Below are 22,608 nucleotides of genomic sequence, written 5' to 3' on the forward strand. Positions count from 1 at the left end.
TGCTGTTTTCTCCTGCTTCTTGAGAGAATCTGTGTCATTTAAGGAGTGAAGGTATAAAAGAAGGAGTTGTATCACTTAACACATATCCCACTGGGGAAAAAAAGCCATTTTATTCAGATGAGGCACTTTCAATGTGTGTGTGTGTGAGCACATGTGCATGGGGAATAGTGAGGTGGTACAGAATAATAAATACTGTGAGGGTGAAGGAACACTCCCCTGAGGAGGATGTGGCAGCAATGTACATAGCCAGGGAGTGGAATCCAGGGATGAGAAGGTGGGTTCAAGGCTGGCTTAGAAGCTGAGGGTGTCCCCTTCAGCTCAAGAAGCCAAAGAAATTGGTGCAGCGGGGGGTTGGGCCCACGAGCATGGGCATCTGATTCTTGTGGGTGATCTTGATCTGGAAGAGAAGGGAGCATGTTCAGAGGCAGGACCTGGTGCCTTGGGACTGGAGCATCAGAGATTTGGGGAAAAATGTATAGGGTTTAGGGTGAGTCGCTGGGGCCCTGGCGAGGCCATAATAAGGAAGTCAGGGGCTGAGAAATCATAGTTTGGGAGGAATGGTGTGCAGGAAACTTTGGGCATTTGGAGGAAGTAAAGAAGCTGTTGAATGGAGACTTAGGATCATGGAGCTTAGAATTCAGTTTTTGGCAGGCATAGGCAATACTCACTGTACATGGTGTCTGCATCCAGGGTTCCCCATCAATTTGCATGGGGAGGGTTTTTGTGGTACTGTGGGAGATCAAGGAAGATTGGTGGAGATTTCTTTACCAACTGAATACCAAGACTCTGCTTCTCAGGTTGGTTTTGAGACCCTTTGTCATGGAGGAAGATCTCCTTGAAAAGCCCCTACCCACCACTCCCGTGACCCTTCTGCTCTTCTGGCCCCACTCCTTCCCGCAGGGCCCTGGCTAGAATCTTCCTTACTGGAATGTGATCTCAGAGCACTTGGCCAGCCGATGTCCAGCATTCTTGAGCTTGGTATAGATCTGGCCTATTTCAATTGCACCCTCCAGCCCTACTACTTCCAGTCGCTTGTCACTTAGGTCTGGGGGTGAGAAATAGGGAGACAGGTTTTACAGAAGCAGGATACCCCCAAAGGGAGTCATACCCTCCCCTTATTACCCCCTACTCAGCTCCCAAAGCTGCTCCTCTCACCTGGTACACAGGTCTTCAGGATATCAGGGTCCGTGATGACTTTAGCTGTAGTGCCTAAGGCTTGGTTGATCCCATAGATATCCCCATGGGGTCTCTTGGTATCACCCCAGAGGTTGGAGCCACCATGCATGCTGGGGATGTTTAGTACTGCGATGCCTTCTAGGGACAGGTGGCTCAGATCCAGCGGTTTCCCACATATCTGAGGAGAGGGGAGCACAGCCCCAGTTGGGGAGGCCACAGATCCTCACCTCATGGCATAATCATGGATGTGACCAGTCCCTCCACCAGATGACAAACTGGGAAGGCCTGGATTTGGAGGTTTGCAAGGGATGAAGGGAAATAGGGACTAGAAAATAGGAAATAGCACTTGAGAAATCAGGGTTGGAGAGCTGAGAGGTCAAAGAAGTATAGGTTCAAGAATATGGGAAGTTCCCAAGGGTGCCTGTAGTGGGAGAGATTTGGATATAAGAAGCTGAAAAGGATGTAGGCTTAGTTCTTAGCACACGAACCTCAACTGTTAAAGACTCCTCCAGCTTTTTGCATGTGGAGAAGATGGATTCAGATGTGGCGAATTCGAGGTACCATAGCTTGTTCTTCATTCTGTGTCAGCCCCAACATAAGGCCCAGTAGGGAGGAGACAGGTTACATAGTGCTGGCAGGGGTGGTGAAAGGGAAGGGCATCAACCTCCCAACTCCAGTCCCATGGGGAACAAGGGTAGCTTTGGTTGGGGGGTTTCTTAGAGGTGTCACTGCCATCTAAGCATTCTGGTTCAAGCTTGGTCACAATCTGGTCCCTGATACTGTGTATGCCCACACTGCCCTTTCCCTTCCCTCACCTGCTGTTGAACTTCTCAGGATATTTCTCTCGCATGACGTGGAATTGGTGAGCAATAGAGGCATCCTGGAGAGTTCAGGGCATGTAAGATCAGAGGTCTGTCTTCCCTCACAGTACAGAGCTCTCCCTCTCTCTCCCCAGTCTAAGTGCAGCATGTCCCAGGTTCTTTTCTTGCAACTCACTCCACTATACCCCACTCCCGATTTCCCTGCATCACAGCTCCCTTCACCTCCACCTTCCCTTTCTGCCCTCTTCCAACCTCGCCTGCTTAGTCCCCACTTCTTTCCCCCCAAATCCCACTCCACTGACCACACCAATGGAGAAGTAGTTATTGATTATTTGAAAGGGGACTGGATCACTTTTTTCTTCGGTTTGTTGGGGTATCACTTCCACAGACCATCGATCCATATATACCACCTTACTCATCTCTATATCCTTGAGGATCTTCCCCAAATTCTGTCCCTCATATCCTAGGGGTGGAGAAAACAGATTGCACTGAGCTCTGGGTCCAAGAGAGACCTCCCAGCTCCACAAACCCATCTCAGCTCCCAGCTCCACAAATCCCCAGGGATCATCAGCCCTGGTTCTGCCGAACCTCCCAGCCCTTGCCAGTGAAAGGGCAGAGTGCTTAGTCATGGCTCCCTCAGACCAATCTTAAAGTCAGCCTCTTGCTGACCCTTTTCTCCATACTGTTGTGAGGGATGAATGTCTCCAACGTGGGTGCTCATCTAAAAATGACTCTAGAGTTCATCTGGAAGATTAGAGAGAATAGCCAGGAAAATGCTGAAAAATATGAGTGATGAGTGGGGATAATCTCTTTCTTGCCTACGCCCCCCTCTCTTATTCTTTCTCTCCTCATTCCATCAGACAAAACACATTATAAAGCAATAGTGTCTAAACAGCATGATACTGGCACAGTGAATAGAATAAAAAGCTCAATAGTAAAGAGTAGAGTGCCCCCAAATAGACTCAAGTATATATGAGAACTTAGTATATGATGACATTTGAAACAAATGGGGAAAAGATTGTACAATATTCAATAAATGGTGCTAAATGTAGAAGTCACTTCCTACCAAAATGAATTTAAGATGGGTCAAAGAGTTTCAATGTAAAAAAAAAAAAAAAAAGAAGCAGAATTTGTACTTGAAGAAAACATTAATGAATGTTTTTATAATTTGTGTGTGTGTGTGTGTGTGTGTGTGTGTGTGTGTGGCTGGCTGGTAAGGTGTTTCTATGATCTTTGAGTGGAAAAGACATTTCTTTCTTTCTTTTTTTGTTAAAAGATGACTCGTAAGGGGATCTTAACCCTTGAGGTGGTGTTGTCAGCACCACGCTCTCCCAAGTGAGGCAACCGGCCATCCTTATATGGGATCCAAACCCATGGCCTTGGTGTTATCAGCACCACACTCTCCCAAGTGAGGCAACCGGCCATCCTTATATGGGATCCAAACCCATGGCCTTGGTGTTATCAGCACCACACTCTCCCAAGTGAGCCACGGGCTGTCCCTGGAAAAGGCCTTTCTAAAGCATAATACAAAACTAGGAGCCAAAAAGGAAAAGATGAGTAAATGCAATTATATTAAAATTTAAAATTTCTGCATAAGCTGGCTGGTTAACTCAGTTGGTTGGAGTGTAGCCTTATAACACCAAGGTCACAGGTTTAGGTTCAGATCGCCATGCTGGCCATTTGTGCTCCTCTCCCCTCAAAAATAAATAAATAATGGGCCGGCCCAGTGGCGCACTCGGTAGAGTGCGGCGCTTGGGAGTGCGGCGGCGCTCCCGCCACAGCTTCGGATCCCATATAGAGACCGGTCTGCTCACTGGTTGAGTGCGGTGCGGGCATGACACTGAGGGTTGTGATCCCGTTGCCGGTCGCGGTACGGGCGCGACACCGAGGGTTGCGATCCCGTTACCGGTCATGAAAAAAGACAAAAAGGAAAAATAAATAAATAAATAAATAATTAATTAAAACATCTGTGGGCCGAGCCCGAGGCGCACTCAGGAGAGTGCGGCGCTGGGAGCACAGCAGCACTCCCGCCGCGGGTTCGGATCCTATATAGGGATGACTGGTGCAGTCACAGCGCTCACTGGCTGAGCGCCATGCGGCCGGTCTCAAAACAAAACAAAACAAAACAACGTCTGCATGATTAAATACATATAGACCTTAAAGGAAAAAAAAAAAAAAAGACAAAAGACAAACTGGGAAAAAATGCACATATAACAGATTAATTTTGCCAACATTAAAAAATGCTTGCAAATCACTATTTAAAAAGTCAAAATTGGGCTGGTGGCTTAGCTCAATTGGTTAGAGCCTAGCCTTATAACACCAAGAGCATGTGTTTGGATCCCCATACCAGCCAGCCACCAAATAAATAAAAAGTCAATAGAAAAACAACAAATAATACAAACAAGCCTATCACAGAAGAAAAAATACAAATAGCCAATACATGTATGAAAATGCTCAATATTACTAATAATTAAAAGAATTATAAATTAAGACAATTAGCTAACTTTTTGTTGCCTATCAGACTGACAAAGCATAAGGAGATTGAGAAAACCAAGCGTTAATGAGCTTATGAATAAAATGGCACTCTCATCTGCTGTTAGTTGGAGCATAAATTGATAACTCATTTTTGGAAGACAATTTGGCAATATTTATCAAACTTATCAAATCTTATCAAAACATATCCTTTGACACAGCAATTCTGCTTTTAGGAATTTCTCCTCTAGAAACTAATACACATATGCACAGAGATGAATGCACAAGGAGGTTTGTTGAGGTACTCTCTGAAATAGCAAAAAATTGGAAACAATCTAAATGTCCATGAATAATGGAAGGTTATACACATTATGGCAAATCCATGCCATGAAATATTGTGCAGCTATTGGATACAGAGTGAAATCTACCTATATGTACTAACATCAAAAGGTCTCCAAGACATTATTCAATTAAAAAAGAAGTTCCAGAGCAATCTGTGTAGTATAACCCCATTTATTTTTGCTAAAATGCCATATGTATGTGCATGTGCACACATGTGTGCAGGTAAAAACCAGAAAAATTAGCGTAAATAGGAAACAGTGGTTATCTCTGAGGAGGTACATGGATTTGGTGGGGGGCAGGGAAGAGGAACCCTGTATATGAAGAGTTATGTATGTGAAGAGTCTGAATCTTTTACAGTGACAATGTACTGATGTATTATTTGCATGCTTTTTAAAGAAGAAAATAACTGGTAAATATTCATACTCTTTGAGTCAGCAATTCCACTTCTAGAAATCTCTCCTAGAGAAATGTTCATATTTGTGTGCAGAGATAGATGTGCAAAGGTGTTCACTGCTCAGCATGTTTATTTTTTTTTAATTTATTTTAATTTATTTTTTAATTTTTTATTTTTTTTTAAAAGATGACCGGTAAGGGGATCTAAACCCTTGACTTGGTGTTGTCAGCACCACACTCAGCCAGTGAGCGAACCGGCCATCCCTATGTGGGATCCGAACCCGGGGCCTTGGTGCTGTCAGCACCGCACTCTCCCGAGTGAGCCACGGGCCGGCCCAAGCATGGTTTGTAATAGTAAAAAACTGAATGCTAGGGCCGGCCCGGTGGCGCACTGGGTAGTGCGCCGCTTGGGAAGCGCGGCGGCGCTCCCACCCGAGGGTTCGGATCCCACATGCAGACCGGTTCCCGCTCACTGGCTGAGCAAGGCGCGGGAGCAACACCGAGGGTTGCGATTCCGTTGCCGGTCCCCGGTCCGGTATGGGGGCAACACTGAGGGTTGCGATCCGTTGCCAGACACGGAAAAAGACAAAAAAGACAAAAAAAAAAAAAACAAAAAACTGAATGCTATCCAGAGGGATCTGGCTAAATAAATTATTACACATTTACAAAATAGAATGCTATTCAATCTTAAAAAGAATGAGGCAAACCTGACTGTATTGAATTATAATGATAATCAATAACTGTTCATTAAAAAAAACCCCAAGAAATACATTTATAAAATAATCTCATTCTTTAAATACATATTAGTACTGTATGTGTCTAGAAAGAAAAATATGGAGGAATAGACCCCAAAAGTTTAGAGACTAGATTACAGGGAAATTTCACTTTCTTGGTGGGTATATCTGAAATGTTTGAATTGTTTTTCACCACAAGCATGAATTATTTTTGCAACCAGAAAAAAGAAGATTAAAAAAAAAGTCTCTACTTCTTTGCATTCCATTCAATGATGGTTGAACCCATTGTAATTTGCCTTTCACCCATCCCACCCTGCTGAAACTCTTTTGGCAAAGATTGCCAACGACTCCTGCCAAAACCAATAGTATATCTTTAGTTCTCATTTTAACTCTTGAAACTACTCACTTAACCTCTGAAATATCACTCTCTCAGTTACACAGGACCCTCTCTGACTGTTTCTTCTTAGTCTCTGTGGTAGGCAGAATAATACCCTTTGAAGATGTCCACATCCTAATCTCAAGAACCTGTGACTATGTTACCTTGGCAAAAGAGACTTTGCAGATGTGATTAAATTAAGGATCTTGAGATGGGATATTATTCAGGATTATCTGGGTGGTCCCAGTGTAATCACAGAGGTCCTTATAAATGAAAAAGGAAAACAGGAGAGGATTCATAAAAAGAGATGCAACAAGGGAAGCAGAGGTTGGAGTGAGAACATTGCTAGTTGCAAGAGGGGCCACGAGCCAAGGAATACAGGCAGCCTCTAGAAACTGGAAAAAGCAAGGCAAGGGATTCTCCCCTAGAGCCTCTAGAAAGAAAACGTAGCTCTATTGATACCTTGATTTTAACCCAGTGAGACCCATTTTGGACTTCTGACCTCCAGAACTGTAAGATAATAAATTTATGTTGCTTGAAGCCAGTGTTTTTACTAATTTGTTACAGCAGCAAAGGAAATCTAATACAAACTCCTTTAATAACTCCTCTTACTCTGTTCAACTGTTAAATATGGTGTTTACCAGGATCTTACTGTCCTTGTCTATCTTCTCTTATCTCTTTTCCTGGATAATCTCACCTACTTTCAGGATGTCGATTACCACCTAGGAGCAGATGATTCTCAAACATGTATCTCCAGCACTGATTACTCTCTCAAATTCCTAACATCTATGTCTAACTACCCACCACAACATTTCCATCTAGTTGCTCCTCTGACACCTCAACTCAACATGTCCAAAACTGAATATATCTTCCTTAAACAGGCCTTCCTCCTGTATTCCCCATCTTAAAAGATGGCATCCCCATCTGCTCATTCCACAAACCTGGAAAACGTCCTGGACTTGTCTCTACCTCCTCCTCCACAATCCATCAGCTCCTCATTAACTCCACTGCAGCTGCCTTGGCTTTTGTGTTCATCATCTCTTGTCCAGACCATTGTGATAACAGGTAATTTCCTATCCTGTCCCCTTTCCTCCAATCCATCCTTTGCAGAGCTCCCCTAATGATATTCCTTTCACGTCCCCCTCTTTAAACTTTCTGATTTTTTTCAATGTCAACATAAATTTTCTTTAGTGCTCTATTTATCTTTTTTTTTTTTTTGGTGGCTGGCCAGTAGATTCCTTATATCTTTATTGTCATGATTTAGGTTGAGCTTGCAGAAAGCTGCTATGAGAGTCTCATTTGCAGAAAACACAGTGTGATACTATGATACTTATATATTGGTTTTTGTCCATGGTTCCTGGCTCATGCTACTCTCTGACCTTCTCCTGCCCTCCTCTTACCTGCTCCTTTTTCTCCCCAAGGCAAGAAATTCTCTGACTTACCTTAGCTGATGGTAGGTCATAAGACCCCTATTTCAGGAGGAGCCCTGCCTCATGCCTGGGAGGAAGGAATGCTGCACAGAGGTCAAAAAGAACCTGAACAAACAGGTCTTGCTGGGTTCCCCCACCAGTCTGTTAGTGTTAGTTCATAGCCTTTTTGTCCAGTCACATTTCTACATGGTTGTCTGTGCTTCAGTCATGCCTGTGTAATGAAGCTTCCATAAAAATCCAAGAGTACAAGGTTTGGAGAGTTTCCAGATGGCTAAACGTGGAGATTCCTGAAGGGTGGTACATGTGGGGAGGGCATGGAAGCTCCGTGCTCTTTCTTTCTCCGATACCTTACCCTGTGCATCTCTTCACCTGTATTCTTTGTAATCTCTTTTATAATAAACCAATAAACATAAATATGTGTTTCCTTGAGTTCTGTGAGCCATTCAAGGAAACCAACTGAACCCAAGGAAGGGGTTGTGGGAACACTGATTTATAGCTGATTGGTCAGAAGTTCCAGAGGCCTGGGCTTGAGACTGGCATCTGAAGTGGGGTGAGGGGGGAGGAGTCCTGGGGACTGAGTCCCCACCCTATGCAAACTGATGCTATCTCCAGGTAGATAGTATTGTAATTGAATCGGAGGGCACCCAGTTGGTGTCTGTTGGAGAACTGCTGACTTATATGCCAGTGGGGAGAAATCCCTACACATTTGGTCACAGAAGTTGGTCTTCTGTGTGTGTCGATTGTTGCTGAGTAAGAGTATAAGAAAACACACTTCTGTGCGTATTTTTTTTTTTTTTTAAAGATGACTGGTAAGGGGAACTTAACCCTTGACTTGGTGTTGTCAGCACCATGCTCACCCAGTGAGCAAACCAGCCATCCCTATATGGGATCCGAACCCGTGGCCTTGGTGTTATCAGCACCACACTCTCCCGAGTGAGCCACAGGCCAGCCCCCTGTGTGTATTTTTTCTCACTCACTCAAACACACAGCGAAGACTCAAAATACATAATTGCAGGGCTGGCCCGTGGCTCACTCAGGAGAGTGTGGTGCTGATAACATCAAGGCCATGGGTTTGGATCCTTATATAGGGACGGTTGGTTAGCTCAATGGCTGAGCGTGGTGCTGACAACACAAAGCCAAGGGTTAAGATCCCCTTACCAGTCATCTTTTATTAAAAACAAAAACAAAAACATAATTTCAAAGTGTCTAATGCTGTAAATGAAAAAGTCAGATGTTGAGGATTTGAAAACTGGTCAAAAAATTCATCGTATGTCTACATATGAGACTTAAATTATAAAATGCACTCAGAGATATATCTTTCCATTTTTCCTTTAGTTACATCTTTTAGTTATATTAAGAGTTCCCCCATGGGTCAGGGATTGCAAACTCAAATGCCTCAGTGGCTTGAAAGGTAAAGTAAATGAGTGACTAGCTGGGAGTCAGGGGATTGTGGTGGACTGAAGAATACATGCCATACTTAGAAATAATTTAAAGTCAAAGAAACTGAAAACACTGCAAGACAAACAATACAAAATATTACAAAGTCATTTCTGTGGGCTGTCAGCTTGTGACCTCTGGCGGGACAAACCTCCTCAGCACAGCATTCATAACCCTGCATAATCTGTTCTCCACGCAACTGAGTCCTCCCTCTCCTCATTCCCCACCCTGCAACACCTGTATCACAATGAAGGACTTGCAGTTTCCCGACTGCACCACCATGTTGTTTTGTGGCTTCTCTGGCCTTACACTACTTTCTCTACCTAGAATGCCTTCTACTCTCCTTAACAGACCTCTATTCCCTAGTCTCCAGCAAGATCTTGGCTGGACTCTGAACCCAACAGCCCCAGCTCCAAGACACTTCAAACAAAATCTGCCCTACGCTGACCTCTTTATCTACCCATATCATCACTCAAATTCCTCCTCTTTGAAAGGAGTAGTAAGAGACCGGAAATGGGAGAGAAGTTAGGAGACTGTTGCAATAGACCCAGAAAGAAATGATAGTAAATTAATGAATAACTAGCTGGTTAATCGTTTAAATGAATGAATGAATCATGGCCAACCTCCCTGGTGGTTATATCACTCAGTATCTGGTTTAGCTCTTATACAACCTTCCTTATTCCCACATTGTTTCCCACTCCACTCCCCATATTCCTTGATTCTCTGAGGCCTAAGAGTTGGTTGGGAGAAACAGAAGAATAGTTTCAGGTTTATAGGGAAGAGGACTGTCACCCTTGGCCCTTCTAGGTTTAGGTTGTGACCACTGCTTCTTCCAAAGCTCTCTTCTCTTTGGACACTCCATTTTGGGACCCACCTATCTGTGCCTCTCTTCTTCCCCAACGCTCTTTCTACACCAGATGCCTACTTTCTTTTCTTTCTTTTTTTTTTTTTTAAAAGATGACCGGTAAGGGGATCTTAACCCTTGACTTGGTGTTGTCAGCACCACGCTCAGCCAGTGAGCGAACCGGCCATCCCTATATGGGATCCGAACCCGGGGCCTTGGTGTTATCAGCACCGCACTCTACCGAGTGAGCCACGGGCCTATGTGCTTTCCCTCTCCTACTCAACTCCCTCCAGCCCCCAGCAAAACAATTTCTTTTTTAAAAAAAATTTTTTTGGCAGCTGGCCAGTAAGGGGAACCAAACCCTTGACCTTGGTGTTACAAGGCTGAGTTCTTTTTTTTTTTTTTTAAAAAGATGACCGGTAAGGGTTTCGTGTCCGGTAACGGATAGCAACCCTCAGTGTCACGCCCATACCGGACCGGGACCGGCAACGGGATCGCAACCCTCCGTGTCGCACCCGCACCTCGCTCAGCCAGTGAGCGGGAACCGGTCTGTATGTGGGATCCGAACCCCCGGCGGGAGCACCACCGCGCTCCCAAGCGGCGCACTGTAGCAGTGCGCCACCGGGCCGGCCCAGGGGATCTTAACCCTTGACTTGGTGTTGTCAGCACCACGCTCACCCAGTGAGCTAACCGGCCATCCCTATATGGGATCCGAACCTGTGGCCTTGGTGTTATCAGCACCGCACTCTCCCGAGTGAGCCACAGGCCGGTCCCTACAAGGCTGAGTTCTAACCAACTGAGCCAACCAGCCAGCCCACCAATTTCTAACCACTTACCTCCTCCCCATCTTAGGCAACGAGCCAGATCATTTCCAGTGCCCAGGGGCAACACAGCAACAGGAGGCACAAAAGGCAAGCTGGCTTTGTCTGGGGAGGCAGGTGAAGAGAAGGATGGAGGGAGGCAGGTCTGGAAGACCACTGCCCCAGTGTCTTGCCCAGGGCTTCTCCCTGCACTGACCAATTGCCTCTAGAATCCAGCCTACTGTGCCATCTCCACCACACACCAAAATCCGACTATCAGGAACATCTTTGAAGAATTTGAGCCTGCGACAAAAGAAGAGAGAGAAGATGAAGAAGGATGACAAGACCGAGGCTACATAACTCCTAGACAGGCAGATTACTTCTTGTCTCTCATTCCTATGACTCTCTTCACCTTTTTTTTTTTTTTTTTTTTTAAAAAAGATGACCGGTAAGGGGATCTCAACCCTTGGCTTGGTGTTGTCAGCACCACGCTCAGCCAGTGAGCAAACCGGCCATCCCTATATGGGATCCGAACCCATGGCCTTGGTGTTATTAGCACCGCACTCTACCGAGTGAGCCACGGGCCGGCCCCAACTCTCTTCACCTTTGTCAAAAGACTTGGGTCAGGGCCGGCCCGTGGCTCACTCGGGAGAGTGCGGTGCTGATAACACCAAGGCCTCGGGTTCGGATCCCACATAGGGATGGCCGGTTCGCTCACTGGCTGAGTGTGGTGCTGACAACACCAAGTCAAGGGTTAAGATCCCCTTACCAGTCATCTTTAGGAAAAAAAAAAAAAAAAAAGACTTGGGTCAAAAGGGCAGAGAAGAGGACAGAGGAGAAAGTTATAGCCACTCTTCAATGGTTAAGGAAAAATTGGTATCTTCATCCTTTGAGAGCAGGACAAAGATGGGTCAGAGAGCTCAGAGGATGGCATAACCAGTGACCTTAGGGAGAGAAGCCCTCTGAATTCTCGCCTCTTGGGGTCATATAGCCTTCCTCTCCCAACATGCATAGATACACAGACACAGAAAAACACTGTGATACTGCCCCTAACCTAAACTCACCCTGGCTCAGGAGCATCCTTTTGGAGGTTAAACACTTGTCGAGGGTTTAGTATATACTGGAATTTCCAAAGCACCCTGTGTGAAGGAAAAAGGAAAGCTCATGGTGGGGGTGAGGGGAGGGTTATATTCTGTATCCCACCCTCTTGAAGTTCTTCCTCCTTGAGGCATGCCTCCTCCATATACACACATTCCCTTCCTCCCTCCAAGATCTGTAGGCCCTCCGTCTCCATCTTAGAAGACCCAGTATCTCTCTCCTCACCTCTGCCCCTGCTTCCCGCCACTCTTAGGATTGACGAAGACTAGAAGTGGGTGGGTGTTAGGAACAGGGTCAATCTGCATTTTGGGAAGAAAATAAGAATAAGGAAAGCAGATTTTTGTCAGGGTTAAGATGGGCCCTGGAGCCAGAGGCAGAGGGCCGGCATTCCATCAAGATGCTTTCCCCTCCCTCCACTTTTCACTGCCCTCCCCTACCAGGATGGAGCTTCTAAAGATCAGGCACCACCCCCAGGCTTTCCCACTTCATTTCCTCCCTTGAGGGCTCCAGTGAAGAATCAGCTACCATCATGAAGCCCAAGCCCCTCAGCCCTGTACCCGCAGAGCCTCAGAGGTGCTCAAATTTAAATCATCCATGGTCTTCTGATTTGATTTGCTAGTTTTACGATCCTGTCCAGAGGCCTGGAAGGAGAACAAAACAGAGGGAAGGAAAACTGGATTGTGTGCAAATCCCCAAACACGAGTCTAACCTGAATCCTAAAAGTATAGGCTCCCTGTTCTAAAAGTCATTCTGTGTGTCTGTCGGTGTGTGTGGGGGGGAAATCAGAAAGGCACTCCTGTCCCCTCCCAGCTGCTGCCTGAGGGTCTCACCAGGACGCTGGGATAGATTGAAGACGGAGGCAGGATGTGATCACGGAGCAGCCCACAGTCGCACTCATGGCCCATGGCTTTCAAGCAGTCATCGTGGATCTGAAAGACAAGGTGAACACAGAGAGATCATGTAGGTGACCCTGCCTCAACGTGGAGGTCTGGACTGGAAAGAGAGCTGTTGGGAACAGGGGCAATTGTGGCTGTAAGGGAGACCTGGCCAGGGAGAAAGGGCCCTCACGCATAGCCTGGAGGGAAAACTCCTGAACTGACCTCTAGGTGGCACCATACACAATGCAACCCGGTTAGGCTGTGGTAGGTCCGGATTTTTTTCTGACAGCGATCGCAGCGGCCGGACTCACAGCCTCCTCGAACCCACACATGTGATTGAACCTTAGGGAGAAAGGCAGTCCCATGTCTGGGAGGGTCTCGGCAGTGACTGGGGGAAGGAGGGGCTGAAGGCAGCAATGGGCCAAGGGTCAGGGCCAGGGCGCGGGTGGTGATGGGGTGGGGGAGTGTGAGGTCACTCACACCAATGTCCTTCCGAGACTTGGCATAGGTGCTGACTTCACAAGGCATGGCCTTCATGGCACACTGGTCGTGAACAGTGTACTTACAGACTGAGGGGAGAGGGAAGGTCAGAGCCTTAGCTGCAGCTCCTCCCCCTATTTCCTCCTTACCTGGGGGCGAGGCAGGATCACTTACTGGAGCAAGACATATAAACCCTTGCTGTGACGGTGTGGCAGAGGATTAAAGTTTGGGGTACGGGCTCAACTCCAAGAACTGTGTCTTTTCCTCACTCTTCCTCCTAAAAGGGCAACTGCTGCCCCATGTCTGTCCCCACATCATCCACGTGCCAGGCAGGAACTGAGTTGGATGATGCATGGGACACCCAGATATAACAAAAATAATAATAAATAATATTTATTGCATTTTTAAGTATGTGCACACACCGTGTGAAGCACTTTTCTTGCATCAACTTATTTAATGCCCACAATTACCTCATTTTCAGTTGAGGAAACTAAGGCATAAGGAAGTTATGTGGCTTTCCCCCTGTTACATAACTAGTCAGTGGCAGAGCCCAGGATTCAAACCCAGGTCTCCCTAAGTTCAGAACGCCAGGCTCCCACAGACAGCTGGGCTGTCCCTCTTCTCCCACACTCCCAGGTCCCCTCACTCACGGTTACAGCTTAGCCCCTGTTTGCCAAGACCAATGCTTGACTCGCACAGGTTGCAGTAGACTGGTCTGGGGAACCTCTTGGGTCTCCACATGTGCTGCCCATCATCCTTCAGAGTCTGGAGGGCACAGCAGATACTAGGGAGGGTCTAAGCCCTTAGAAGACCAACCTCTGGTGAGCACAACCCAAGGCAGCTATCTTACTCAAACTCACAAGTCTCTCCTACTTACCATTTCCAGGCCCAACAGCACTAGCAGTGGTACGGTGGTGGCCCCAGCCCGGACCCACTCAGCTAGGGAGACAGAGCCGCTGCCATCATAGTCAATTTCTTTCATCATCTCCTGAAGAATCTGATCAGAGAGTGGGGAGGGACTTTTGGTATGAGTGGTCTCAAAACCTCTCCACGTCTCTTAGGGTACCCAGCCCAGCTATCCTAGCTGAGGGGACCAGGCTGCCTGTCAGAGACATGGTAAGGCAGATGCAGGAGTCACCAGGGAAGAATGTGCAAGAAGGGAAAAAATGAAGGAAGGACTACCTACCGGCTTCAGCTCAGATACATCCCAATCCATGTATTCAGCCACTCGCATCATTTGTAGGATGATTTTGTCCACTTCCTGGGGCAAAGAGGATAAGAGCCACAGCCATATTCACTCACTACCACCATCCAAACTCTTCTCCAGAAATCAGGGTTCCCGGATTTCACCCCCAGACCCACCTCTAACTCTCAGGTGCCTCTGCCAAGTAAATGAATGTGTTTGCATCTTTGCAAGGCAGCCCCCAATTCATGTTTCCAACCTTCTCTTTTAGAGGTCAAGAGTTTGGCACCTACTCCCAAATTTAGCCCTAAAGGACTCAACCTCTCCCTCTAGCGTCCTCTGCTTCTTAAGACCCTGGAAGAGTTGGGGTAGGAGGTCACAGACAAACAGATTCATACTCCCTTGCCCAGCACACAGGTTCCCCAACTCACTGAGCTGTCGAGGATCCCATTTCTGTCCGTGTCGTACAGCTTGAAGGTGACTGTGGGGTGTTTTAGGGGGGCCAGGGTCAGTTTGTGAGTGATACCCAAAGAATTCATACCAGAATACAGGAGAAACAAAGATAGGGAAAGAGCTTTTGGGTGAAGAGCCTAGAGCTTGGGATGGGACCAAGAAAGGAAACAAAAAGGGAGGGAAACAGGCATGGATTCCACCCTCGGTGAATCTGATAGGGAAGACAGCACATATTCTCACATCCCAAGAACGTCCCACGCCACCTACATGAGAATGTACAAGACAGGGGAACTGGGGTGACTATGGTAGATGGCATTAGATATAAGTAGTCTGGGGGGACAGAAGAAATAGGCCCATTCTCTGGCCCCAATTTATCTAGCTCTGTCAGCCCTTAAAAATCCTGAAAGAACAAGGTAAGGGGGCCGAGCCCGTGGCGCACTCGGGAGAGTGCGGCGCTGTGATCGCAGCAGTGCTCCCGCTGCGGGTTCGGATCCTATATAGGGATGACCGGTGCGCTCCCAGCGCTCACTGGCTGAGCGCGGTGCAGCCGGTCTCAAAAAGGACAAAAAAAAAAGAACGAGGTAAGGGGGTAAGGGAGGCTGGGGAACACCTCCTTCTCACTTCACCTCCTCCTCCCCCAATACAGAATGGCAACTCACATTCTAGCTTGTCTTCTGGTCGGCCACCCTCCAGAAGGGAAAAGTAGCAGGAGACATCACTAAGACACACCACATCTGGTTAAAAATAGTACAGCAGATCTGATGTCAGGACACCCTCCACTCTGGCTCTTCTCTTCTCCTTTGTTTGTTCCAACTCTCCCCTTTAACTTTCCCTACTCTAGCTCCTAGACCAGCCTGACCACCCTCCACAGTCTCTCCCCCAAAATGCCCACAATATGTGACTCAATTCAACTCTCATGCCCAAACCCACACTAATCTGACTTTTCATTTGGAGGCCCAGCCCACTCCTAACTGCTATACCATACCTTTTCTCACAGTCTCATCTGAATGATCAGTCTGGAAGGATTGAAACAGTGCCCGGCTTAGGTGACTGGGAATATTATCCACTTCCAGATAGATTTTCAGGAATTGCTGGAATCCTTCATACCCGACAGCCTATGATGAGAGTGACCATTACCCTGGGGAGTCTGCAGGGTGGGAGCTGGGTACTGAAGAATTGAGAATAGCGGGGACAGAGACTGTAAGTACAAAGCTGAGAAGCAGCTGAGGCAGGAGTATAGTTTCTTGCACCAAGTCCTGAGTTAATAGAATCTCTTGTTTTGTCCTAAAGCAATGGCTGCAGTGACAATGGATACTGATTTATCCATACTGATACTGATAGTGAAGGTTGGGCCCAGAATAATCCATGGAAGCTGGGGGATCCCAATGGAGTAGCAAAAACAAGATGGAAGGAGTTGGTCAAGAAGAGAATTTCCCAGCTGCCACTCACATCTCCTTGGAGATATTTAGCCATCTCACCATCCTCGAAGAGCTTTAGGACATCACTGACTTTTTTGGTAGAGTCTAGGGTGCGAAGAGAGTAAAAGCAGAACATTAGTCCAGCTTGGCTCTCTGTGCCTTCTGCCAGAGTCCCACCCAGACATCCAGCAGGAAAAAAATATTTAAATGAGATGAAGAAAGAAGAAATTCCAAGAAGAAACACAGAAATACAGAATGGAAAACATTTCAGATCCTCCAGTGTGGTACCACTATTTACTCCTTTTTAAAAAAAAAAAAAAAAAGATGACCGGTAAGGGGATCTTAACCCTTGACTTGGTGTTGTCAGCACCACACTCTCCCAAGTGAGCGAACCAGCCATCCCTATATGGGATCCGAACCCGGGGCCTTGGTGTTATCAGCACCACACTTTCCCGAGTGAGCCACGGGCTGGCCCTTACTCCTTTTCTTTGAGACCTGGAGCCAGCTGTCAAGGTACAGAGAAGGTTGGTAGAGAGCTCAGACCTCAGGCATATCCCCATGTCCCTCTCCTCCCTTTTCCAGTCATAGGAACAGACTGGCTCAAGACCACTGGGGGAACTGGGGGAAATGTGGGGTGGGGGGAACTGGGGGAAGTGTGTGTGTGTGTGTGTGTGATGAGAAGGAGGAGGGAGTCCCCGGGGTAGGGTCTCCAGAACTGGAGGGCTGGGAGGAAGACTCACATTCCATGTATTTTTGCAACTGGGCAAAATCACTGGGGCTTATTAGGCCCCTCTCCTTGGCCATCTTTCTGTTTTTCTTAAGGATGGCCACAAAGAGAGCGTCGTAGTAATACTTCCGGTGCTTGGATCTCTGCAGAGGGTAGACCTGGAGGAAGATGACAAGAGCTTGCCGTGGGAAGAGCCAGCTGTCTGCATCTCTTTCCTTCTGTCTGCTCCATTCAGTCTCTACTCCCACTATTCTTTCTCTCTTTTTAAATTTCTTTTTCTTTTGTCAAAGACAAGGATAAGTGAACCCAGTATTATTTCTGTTCTTTCCTTGTCTCTGAGTCCCTCCCTAAATCTCTTCCTTTCCCTGTGTCCCTCTCTCCTGTGTCTCTGCTCTCCCTGACAGTGTCTGCCTTCTGTCTCTGTTTTCTCTGACTCATCTCTGACTTTCTCTCCTCCATTTCTGGATCCTTTTCTGCCCTCTGACTTCTCACCCATTCTGTCTTGATTCATCTGACCACCTCCTCCTCTACCCCGGCTTTCACAGTCTGTATATGTTTCTGTGAGTGTCCCTCGCCTGTTTCTGCGTCTTCTCCTGCTACCCTCAATCTCTGCAGTCTCTCCCATCTCGGGTCCCCGCAGTCTCAGCCCTCCGGTGCTGCTTACTGCTTTAGCGCGCCTCCCGGGCCACGACCCCATCTTGCTCCGCCTCCAGCCCCAGCCCGCAGCGCCGCTTAGCCACCTACTCCCCGAGCCACCCACGCCCCGCAACGACCTCTAGCGCTTCTGACGCGCGACACACAACCAGCTCTGGCCGGGTCCCTATCCCCGGCCCCGGTTTGCTTGCGGAGCTCCACTGGGGAAGGGCGGGGGACCCAGGCGCGCGGGGTGGGGAGGAGGTGGGGGAGGAAGGCTCTGGGCACCCGCCTGGTTTCCCAGTGCCGGGCGGGTGGAGCAGAGTGCCGGAGTCTGGGATGCCGGGGTCTTCCTTCCACCCTACTAGGTTAGAAGTGTTTAGGGAGCCCCAACTTTCGGCTATCGGACCCAGGGACCAAAGAGGAGCTATCACATCACGTGGATACTGCCGACCACTGGCCTAGAGACCAAGTCACCGAGGTTAACTTGCCTGGATGATTCAATAACAATAATAACTATAATATACTTACTTTAGTACAGTACAGCACAGTTTGGGAGTCAAACAGAACTAGGACCAGTCATATCTGGGTTCCATTCTTAGCTCTGTTACCACTGTTACTTTACAAGTTACATATGTAAAATGGAGAGAATGATACCTATCTTTCACAGTTATAGGGCTTAAGTAAAGTAATAGATGAAAAGTGCCTAGCATATATGCCTGGCGTATAGGAGGCCTAAAGAAATGGTAGTTATTATTGTATTAACAATTAAAATCAAATCCTGCAAGACAGGAAATTATTGGTATAGCAATTCTACAGATGAAGAAACTGGACCCAAAAAAGAGAGAGGGGAAGAAAGACACTGGAGCTCAGAGAGGCTGTGACTTCTTAGGCAGCTGATAAGTGGAAAAGCCGAGGCTCCAGCCAACTCCTTGCCTCAACTGAAATGTCAGCTCCTCCAAGAGACCTTCCCTAATCACTCCATCTGAAAGTAGCCCCCCTCCGTTGGACAGTACTCTCCTTTTTTGCTTCACAGAACTTATCAAAAGTAGAAATTATCTTCCTTATTTATTTGCTTCTTTTTTTATCGTTTGTCCTCCACCAAAATGTAAGTCCCATAAGGGCAGGAACTTCTCAATTTTGTTCACCATTGGATCTCCAGTATCTAAAACAGTGCCCAGGATGTAATGGGTGCTCAATATTCGTTGTACAAATGTTGTGTACAGCTGGGGAGTCATATTTTGGGACTATTAATCCAAGTATGGTTAAATGGGATGCCAGAGTGTCATGGTGGACTATGAGATAATTTGGAACACATATGGTAGGTGCTAAATAAATATTTGTTAAATAATGAATGATGCTAAAAAGCATTTATTGAGGTGCTCCATCAAATATTCTGACCTCCATCAACTCATTAGGGCTTGTTGGGTCAGGCTCAGGGAGACAGAGCCAACAAGAATAACCCAGCTCCTTTCCTTTCTGATGGTGCAAGAACCTTCTTTGCAGCCTGTCCTTGGGATATCTGTGCTGTCTACCTCTATGCAGCACACCATTCCTGTTCTAGGGGCTCTCTGGGAACATTTAGAAGGAAGTTCTGAGACACTGACATCCTGGAGAAAGGACTCTGCCCATCTGGCCCTTTTCAATGACTATAATCTAACTCCAACTTCTGCTGCCAACAGATCTAATGAATATATAACAGTCTTATGGCTAATGGGGCCTGTATGGCTTAATTACCCTCTCTGATTACCCTCTAGGGATTCTTAGATAACACCAAAGTTCTAGGAAATGTAATCTGAGGGAGAAAGTGACAGGGAAAGAGCAAACAAAGAATGACGAAAAAGACAGAGGGCAGGACACCTCCCCTGTCTTTCTTTTCACAATAACCCTACTCTTTTTTGCCCCTTCCTAGCTCCCCAGGTCTTAAACTTGGAGAAGTAGTAGAGTATATAGTATATAGAGGTTAAGAGAATGGACTTTCTTATTAGACAGTCATGGATTAGACTCCTAGCCCTTATATGGTCATTTCACTTCCCTGAACTTCAGTTTTTTCATTGTTAAAATTGGTACCTATAGAAATCAGTCACAATGTGGGGATTAAATAAGATAATATGTGCAATATACTTAGCAAACTGCATGGCACAGAGTAAGAACTCAATGAACATTAGCTATTGGTTAAATGTGTCACCCAAAAGTTCACGTACTGGAAACTTGATCTCCACTGTAACAGTGTTAAGAGGGTGGGAAATCCAATTATGGTATTTGAAAGGTGAGGCCTTTAAGATGTCAATAGATTTCAAGGACCTTGCCCTAGTGAATGAACAATCCATTACTCCATGGAGTAATGGGTTGATGGTTTAATGGGTGGTCATGGGTGTGGTTCTGACGGCTTTATAAAGACAGCGATTGAGACTTAATTCTCTCTTGCTCAGCTCATTTCTCTCCCCACAGTGAAACCCTGAGTTGCTGTGGAGAGTCACCACCAAGAACAAGGCCCTCACCAGATGTGCCCCCGGACTGTAGACTTCCTAGCTTCCCAAACTGTAAGAAATTAATTTCATTTCTTTATACATTACTCAGTTTCAGGTATTCTGTTATAAGCAACAGAAATGGGCTAATACAGCTATTATCATTCTTATACAAGGGTGGTACCTAGAAAAACATATCTGGAGATTAGGAAAAATGGTATCTTTGAGCCAGGAAGGCATAAATTCTAGGGACTCCCAGCAACAGTGAAGCCCAGTTGGACACCTTCCCTTCCTGTTATATATGTCAGATGCAGACATGTAGTATCAGGCTCCTGCTCTTTGACTCTGGGAGGATGATGAGGTGGCTAGAAACTAGACTGTCAGGGTACAAGGACATCCCTTGGCTGGGACCTTGGACATAAGGGCTGCTGGGATAGTTCAGTTGGACTCCTGACTTCTCTCATTGAAAGTGTGGCTGCCCCTGGAGCTGAAGGGCAGCAAACTGCAGGATCCTGGGGACTTAAAGACCTGGAACAAGTCCAATTTTGTCCTCCAACTCCATCCGAACCCTGAGGCTATAACCTGGACTAGTCCAGGCGAATGCCAGGGCTGGGAAGGTGAGGTCTGCTCCCTGCCCCGCCTGCCAGCTATTTGTGACTCATTCTTCCTTTCCCTCCTCTGGTTTCCCTGCCAGCCCCTACCAACTTGGGGTGAGAAAGGAAGAGGTTGACTTGGAGGCAGAGAATCCTAGAACATCCTCAGAGCTGGGAGTCGCCAACTCATATTTTACACAGGAGGAAACTGAGGCCCAGAGAGAGAGTGACTCTCTCAGGGTCACATCCAGACTTGACTTGAGACACCCTGTCCTTAGCCATTCCACTAAATCTTAGTGCCTCTAGTTCTCTAGATTTAATTTTAAACACCAAATACTAAAATTGCTGGTAACCAAAAGATAAATATTATTTCCAAAGCCAGTGCTAACATTTAAAGTTTCCTTTTTCACTTCAGCATTCATTGCTGACATTCCAAATCATGTAAGTTGACGATTACTCAAGAATTAGCTATGCCCCCAGAACATTCAAGCTGTCCAGCAAGAAACCCCAAGGAGTAGGCCCAGGCCTGGTTACCTGGACTTCTGACTCCCTTAACAACACCAGGAGTGTATCTTCTTTCCCAGGACTGAGGGAGGGTCTATTCTTCCTTGCCCCTGAGAGGGAATCATTTGGCTTGAAGCCTCAAAATTCATTAAACCTCCAGAGACATCGCAGATTGTAGTGTTGCCTGGTAAAGGGGGTGGTATGTGTGTGTGCCTGTGTGTGTGTGGAGGGTGTCATTGCGTAGTACAGGAGGAAGTTACAATGTTGGCATGGTTGGGGGATGTGGGCTTGTATGTTCTGAGGCTGAGAGATGCCCAATAACATTTGCATTTCCTCCTCATTAAAGCTCATTTCTCCTATTTAAAGTTGAAAAGTGGGACTCAGACCTAGACATTTTCAGAAACTTCCCAGTGACAGGTGTGGAAAGGATAGGGTGGGAAGTTGGGGACCAGGGGGCCAAAGAACACTTCTCCACCCATGCGGCACTGCGGAGATTCCAAAAGGGACTTTCCTCCGAGTCGGGTCATTGGGAACCGAGCTTGTCCATCCCTCCGAGTGAGCGGGAGGTATGGAGGGGAAGGTCTGGGGAAATGCTGCCTGGTTCTGGCCCAGCTCTCCCGCCGCCCCCTGCGTCCCGGCGCAAACCCTTCTAGCTACCCGCTCCAGCTGTCACGCTTCCTCCTTCCCGACCCAGCAGCCCTAACCCAGCCCGTGGGGCGTCCCCTCCCGCGGCCCCCGACTGCTCCCATGGGGGAGAGTGGGAGGCGGCGGAGCCTTGTGGGGTCTCTACCTTGCCGGGGTAGGGCGCGCGGTCGGAGCTGAAGCGCCGGCACTGGACCTGGAACCCGGGCTGGGCTGGAGGGGACGGGCCAGGCAGACGCGGCAGTCGCGGGGCCGCCCCTCTCCTGACGACACAGCTGCCCGCCCCCCACCCCAGCTTGCCCGCCCGCGCCCGCTCCCGGCGCCCCCAACTCCGGAAACTTGGAGGTTGGAGAGGCTCTGTTTCCAGGTGTTCAGTTCGCCATAACCTGCTTCCCCCTCCCCCGAATATCTCGAGGGTTCTGGTCTGTGCCACTTTCTCCACTTCCTACGCTTCTCATTTTCTTCCCGAGCCTGATTCTCATTTTCTTCCCGGGCATCTCTGCTTCTATTTTCCCTTCTCTCTAATCATTCACACACAGCCTCTCCCCTCATCGCAAACCTGGCAGGCCAAGATAGGGACAGGCTGATAGAGGAGCTTGGCAGCTAACCACCTAACTAATGTCTCGCCCTCTCCTAATTGCTGCCATCCTGGACTTCCCTGCCTAGTTCCTTTCCATCCACCATTGACTTCATATTCAAGAGACTC

At 47.3% G+C, this 22,608-nt stretch overlaps 1 protein-coding gene across 3 annotated transcripts; it reads right to left on the bottom strand.

Annotated features, from left to right (window-relative positions):
• Positions 1–81: 81 nt before the first annotated feature.
• Positions 82–22,102, bottom strand: LOC103610795 (diacylglycerol kinase alpha). 3 transcript variants are annotated; one of them, XM_008594883.1, is made up of 24 exons: positions 22,051–22,102; positions 17,076–17,220; positions 16,367–16,440; positions 15,903–16,032; positions 15,577–15,651; positions 14,896–14,945; positions 14,468–14,542; positions 14,159–14,278; positions 13,932–14,046; positions 13,282–13,370; positions 13,024–13,143; positions 12,754–12,852; positions 12,481–12,564; positions 12,149–12,222; positions 11,890–11,964; positions 11,043–11,128; positions 10,862–10,951; positions 2,300–2,460; positions 1,992–2,056; positions 1,665–1,755; positions 1,156–1,354; positions 925–1,045; positions 669–729; positions 82–397 (listed from the first exon to the last, which is right to left on the bottom strand). In XM_008594883.1, exons 2-24 carry the CDS (start codon positions 17,137–17,139, stop codon positions 314–316), a joined length of 2,202 nt encoding a protein of 733 aa, XP_008593105.1. In that variant the 5' UTR covers positions 17,140–17,220; positions 22,051–22,102; the 3' UTR covers positions 82–313. The 3 variants fall into 3 exon arrangements, with proteins under 3 accessions (XP_008593105.1, XP_008593104.1, XP_008593106.1); XM_008594882.1 differs by having other exon boundaries at positions 84–397; positions 13,024–13,370; XM_008594884.1 differs by lacking the exons at positions 14,896–14,945; positions 15,577–15,651; positions 15,903–16,032; ... (1 more) ...; positions 17,076–17,220; positions 22,051–22,102 and adding an exon at positions 14,644–14,662 and having other exon boundaries at positions 84–397; positions 13,024–13,370.
• Between the last annotated feature and the right edge of the window lie 506 nt (positions 22,103–22,608).

The sequence above is a fragment of the Galeopterus variegatus genome, unplaced genomic scaffold (genome assembly GCF_000696425.1).
Source record: "Galeopterus variegatus unplaced genomic scaffold, G_variegatus-3.0.2 Scaffold11797, whole genome shotgun sequence".
Lineage (NCBI taxonomy): Eukaryota > Metazoa > Chordata > Mammalia > Dermoptera > Cynocephalidae > Galeopterus > Galeopterus variegatus.